General features: G+C 40.1%; 2 protein-coding genes across 2 annotated transcripts; both read left to right on the forward strand.

The window, feature by feature from the left end:
- The first annotated feature begins 215 nt into the window (after positions 1-215).
- LOC147461341 (uncharacterized) lies at positions 216-635 on the forward strand. Its single transcript, XM_086505334.1, has one exon. It carries the CDS (start codon positions 216-218, stop codon positions 633-635), a length of 420 nt encoding a protein of 139 aa, XP_086361460.1.
- A 258-nt stretch (positions 636-893) lies between these two features.
- On the forward strand, positions 894-1,454 carry LOC147461342 (uncharacterized). The gene has a single exon (XM_086505342.1). The coding sequence runs from the start codon at positions 894-896 to the stop codon at positions 1,452-1,454; it is 561 nt and encodes a 186-aa protein (XP_086361468.1).
- Positions 1,455-4,688: the final 3,234 nt, after the last annotated feature.

The raw sequence follows: 4,688 nt of genomic DNA on the forward strand, positions 1-4,688 counted from the left end.
GGAGGGCACAGAGAAGACCACCCTAACAGAGTGGTTCACCTGCAACTCATATAATTCTGAAGCAAATGATACTTTCTACGACGTTGATTTCCTTCAGAAGTGGGTTGTGGCATTTGTTTGTGAAAATCCTATTGTTTTGTGAGCTTTCCTCCCCTAATCACTTATGGGAGAGATTTCGCCAGTCTTTGTCTGATGACTATCGACAGAAATTGGAGATGAGATATGAGTCCTTGGATGAATGTGCACAAGTTGCTGAAGGGTATGCAATAAGAGATTTGCAAAACATTCTAAGTACATTTGGACGAAGTTTATTCGAATACCCTAGAATTCCAATGCTTGATGAGCACTTTTTGCCGCCTCATGATCATACTTTGATTTTCCAAGAGCAATGCTTTGATTCCATGAAAGAGCTATCCACATCACGTGCGATGGAGCAGAGTTTGAATGAAGATCAAAGGATTGCTTTTGAGATAGTTCTGCATGCATTGCTTGTTGATGGTGGGGCTATTTTCTTCTTGGATGGGCCTGCAGGGATTGGAAAAATATATTTGTATAACTATTTGTTGTCACGATCGTGTGGGCAAGGAGATGTTGCATTGGCCACGGCATCTTTAGGGATTGCAGCATTGCTATGACGAAATGGATGCACCACACATTCTAGATTCACGATACCCTTGGAGTTAAAAAATTGTAGTACATGCAATATCCTTGCTCAAGGTCAACTTGCTAAATTGCTTAGACTATGTAAGCTCATTGTGTGGGATGAGGCTCCCATGACGCATCAATATGCCTTTGAAGCTTTGGACAGGTCTTTGCAAGACATCATGTGCTCAAAAAGGCCATTTGGCGGCAAGGTGATACTTCTTGGGGGAGATTTTTGACAAATCTTACCAATGGTGTTCAAAATAATGCGTGCTAAAATTGTTGATGCTACACTCTGCGGATCGCACTTATGGCCATATGTGAAGATTCTCAGATTGACATGTAACATACATGTGGGAGATGGTGATGTTGCAAATGCTGCCTACAGACAATGGCTTATAGATATAGGAAATGGGATCCCCCATCACATAATGCTTTCTTCATCTTCAGTAGATGGATTGATAGGTTGCACCTATTCAGAAATGGACAGAGATGTGGATCATGCTAAATACTTTAAAGAGCATGCCATCCTTGCTCCAAAAAACTCTACGGTTGATAGTCTCAATGCTAAGGCCCTGTACACAATGAAAGGTGATGTTGTGACATATTTTAGTGCTAACTATGTGATGGGAAACTCCACGCAACATACGTCCTTATACTTTGTGGAGTTTTTGAATAGTCTCATCTTGGGTGGTGGATTGCCAACACATTTCTTGGAGTTAAAGATGAATGCACCCATAATTCTGCTACAAAGCCTTGATCCAAGTCAGGCTCTATCCAATGTGACACGATTGGTGTGCAAGGGATTTTAAGCAAGGGTCTTAGAGGCAAAAGTTATTATAGGTACGCATGTTGGGACCAGGGTTTTTATCCCTCGAATATGTTTTGTGTACTCTAGTACAGATTTTCCATTTTTTCTTAGACGAAGATAGTATCCAATCATTTGGCTTTTTGCATGACGATAAATAAGTCACAGGGCCAAAGCATTTCATTGGTGGGACTATACCTGGTGACTCTAGTCTTCACTCATGGAAAATTATACGTGGCACTCTCACGTGCGCCTTTAGCTATTCGAGTGAAGATTCTCTTGAGGAACTTTGATGCAAATGGAAGAAATGTACTAACAACGAACATTGTATACAAAGAGATATTGAACAATGCCATCTGAAGGCCCCATTACTTTGCCTCATTGTTGTCTATTTTTTGTTCCAATTAATATATTGTGAATTACTTTATCTTTCCTCTCCATGGCATATCATACTCTGTCATGTGAGTGTTCCATCCCATCTTCTCATTGACTTTTTTTTTTTTGGTTTTCCACTTTGTTGTATAGGTCATGGATCAATACAAGTACATCTCTGAGGTATCCTTTGATATAAACATAGAAAATGATACATATCCTAGTGTGTTTCTTTCCTTTAATTCATTGTGTGATGCTTATTGTATTCATTTTCAAACCTTAAAGTCTTTTTTGTTCTTTTGGCAGAGCCACATTTTTTGTGTGCACCATTGTCACACACGCAAAAATTGTCAAGACCATTCGCAAACGCTACAAGATGAGGTTTGTGCACATGAAAGTAGGAATTGGCTAACCATAAAGTAAGATGGATGGTTTTGATCCATTCCAATGTGTTGTGAATCGTAGGAAACTTCCATCAATCGATGCTTTTGTTACATATTTTGGCATACTCATCCGACATTGAGTACGGTGTGTACTCATTTAGGAAGGAGAGTGTCTCCTCCAAGGAGCGAGATGATGTTCGGTGGTTTGCGCCATACGAAGGATACTCCGTTCCCGATGAATGGGAATACCTTCAAAGTTCCATTCAAAGTTCCAGATTATCTGACTCATCTACCAGATTTACTTGCATAAACAAATTGCACACTTAGCATTTCCATACATGGCTAGAATAACTGGTACGTACAAAAGTGTTAGAGTTTGGTGCTTTGATTGCATTGTGTGAATAAAATCTTGCTTTTTTCATTGTTTTGATCAGGAGATAATTAGCCTTGGGATGGTAAAATGATCATTAATTTAGGGATGGAAAAACTTCAAGCCAGTTGTCAATTACATGATGGAGCGAGTTGCCTTGTCATAAAAACTAATATCTAATTCTCCCAAATGATTTTCTCATGTTAAACTGATCGTTTAATATGGGGAGGTACCAGGGGAGTAAAAGCTATAATATTGGTAAGGCTGCCAGACCGGTCTCTGCAGGGATCCAAAGGAGGGAAAATAGGGATCCAAAGAGGGGCAATTTGCAAAAGAGCAATGTGCATCAATGGATCTTAAAAGACCTAAGGTTCTGCTCCATTAAGACTTCCATAGGCTAAAGTTTTAAAAACTAATTAAAAAGTCCAAGGGCCAAAGGTGGGGAAAAATTGGATGGTTATGGGAAGACTAAAAAGTCTTCCCACATCCCTAGGAAGGAGGGGGAGATCCCTAATGGTAGGGGATGAGAGAGAAACGCACACACGCACTCCCAACCTCTCCCCAAAGGGAAGAATGGACACATGGCAGGCTCCTAGCCCAGTTGCCCCCAATCTCCCCTCAAATCCTATTGGATGGCCATAGAGGTGGACCAATGAGAATTAGGCTAGATTAAAATTAGTCTAATCAATTTAAAAATGCTTGATAAAAGAACCAATAGAAATTAAGCTCCCTAGAAGACTATTGGACAGTCTACCAAGGGGTCCAATGAGCATCTAGTAGCCCAATGGCTTGCTTGATTCCTATTGGCCAAAAGACTAAAAGGTCCAATGAGAGTTTAAATACATCATTTAATTACCTAAACCTCTCAGAAAAGGGGAAAGGGGAACACATGTCACAAGGCTATCAATTATGCTTCTTATTTGTTATTGGTTAAGCCCTACAGGAACCAGTGGGAAGCCAGCAAGAGCAAAAAGGAAGAGGGGTCAACCAAGTAGAGAGAGTTTTGGCATTTTTAGTCTAACTCACCTTGCTACACACACACACACACACACACACACAACTTATGTGTTGAGCAAGAACACCATCTCCTTCTCCAAGCATTGAGAAGTAGAGGCCTACACCAACAACTCTTGGCAGTGGAATGCAAATCAACCAAGAGCCAAGCTTCAATGCATGCTCATCTCCTCTACCATGCTTATTACTAAGCTAAGCTATGCTATTAGAGTGATTATGTGAGGAGAATACTTCTTTCTCGTAAGATACATCTTCTTCCTCTCAATCTTTCCTCATTTCCTGCTAGCTCTCACCATTTTTGAAGTTTGTGTGAGGTCTTGGGACTGAGGCTAGGGATACTAGGTGTGTTTTTCAAGCATAATTTGGTGCATGAAGCTTCCATCTTCATTGCACCCACGAGTTTTGTCAAGGAACACAAAGATTGTATTGTACAAAAGTCTCCTTTGGTGGGAGAAGCTATAATACAAAGCCTTTTTGGAGGGGGGACCGGCTCCATGTAAATCCGGTCCTCAACTATTGTCAATTGTTCTATTTCTCTCTCTTGTCAAGTATTGTCTATGCTAAACTAGCTAGGTGTTATGTTGCTTTGTCAAACTAAGTACTCTCCCTATGCTCATTAGAAACTTGTTCTTAATAAAATGCTCACTATGTTATCAATTTTTGCTACACACAAGTTACTAGTGCATTAAATGTTACATTGGTATCAAATCTATTGGTTTCTCGTTTCTTGCTCAAGAAGAGAGGTCCTCAAGCTTGCTACAAATGGTTGGTGTTATTAATTGCACAAGAGTAAGTAGAATAGGTATTTTTCATCCTTGCAGCACGCCTGCTTTATGCAATTAACGAGGATACCATCGAGAGCTATGGTCTTAATAATGAAGTCCTACGGGGCTTGCCTATGGCTTAACCATTATTGAGATATTAAAAGCTTGACAGGAACCGGTGTTGTCTTGGCTCTGTTAAACCCTCTCTTTATTCCTTGCAATTAATAATATTCGAGCCACGAGTATAGATGCTTGAGTGTTTATCTTTGAAGGTAAAGAGGAGTAGCAACTAGGGCTTGAAGTGCCAAAATGCAGGTAAAAATTTACGCCTACAA

The sequence above is a fragment of the Adiantum capillus-veneris genome, chromosome 3 (genome assembly GCF_014529385.1).
Source record: "Adiantum capillus-veneris isolate H3 chromosome 3, ASM1452938v2, whole genome shotgun sequence".
Classification (NCBI taxonomy): domain Eukaryota; kingdom Viridiplantae; phylum Streptophyta; class Polypodiopsida; order Polypodiales; family Pteridaceae; genus Adiantum; species Adiantum capillus-veneris.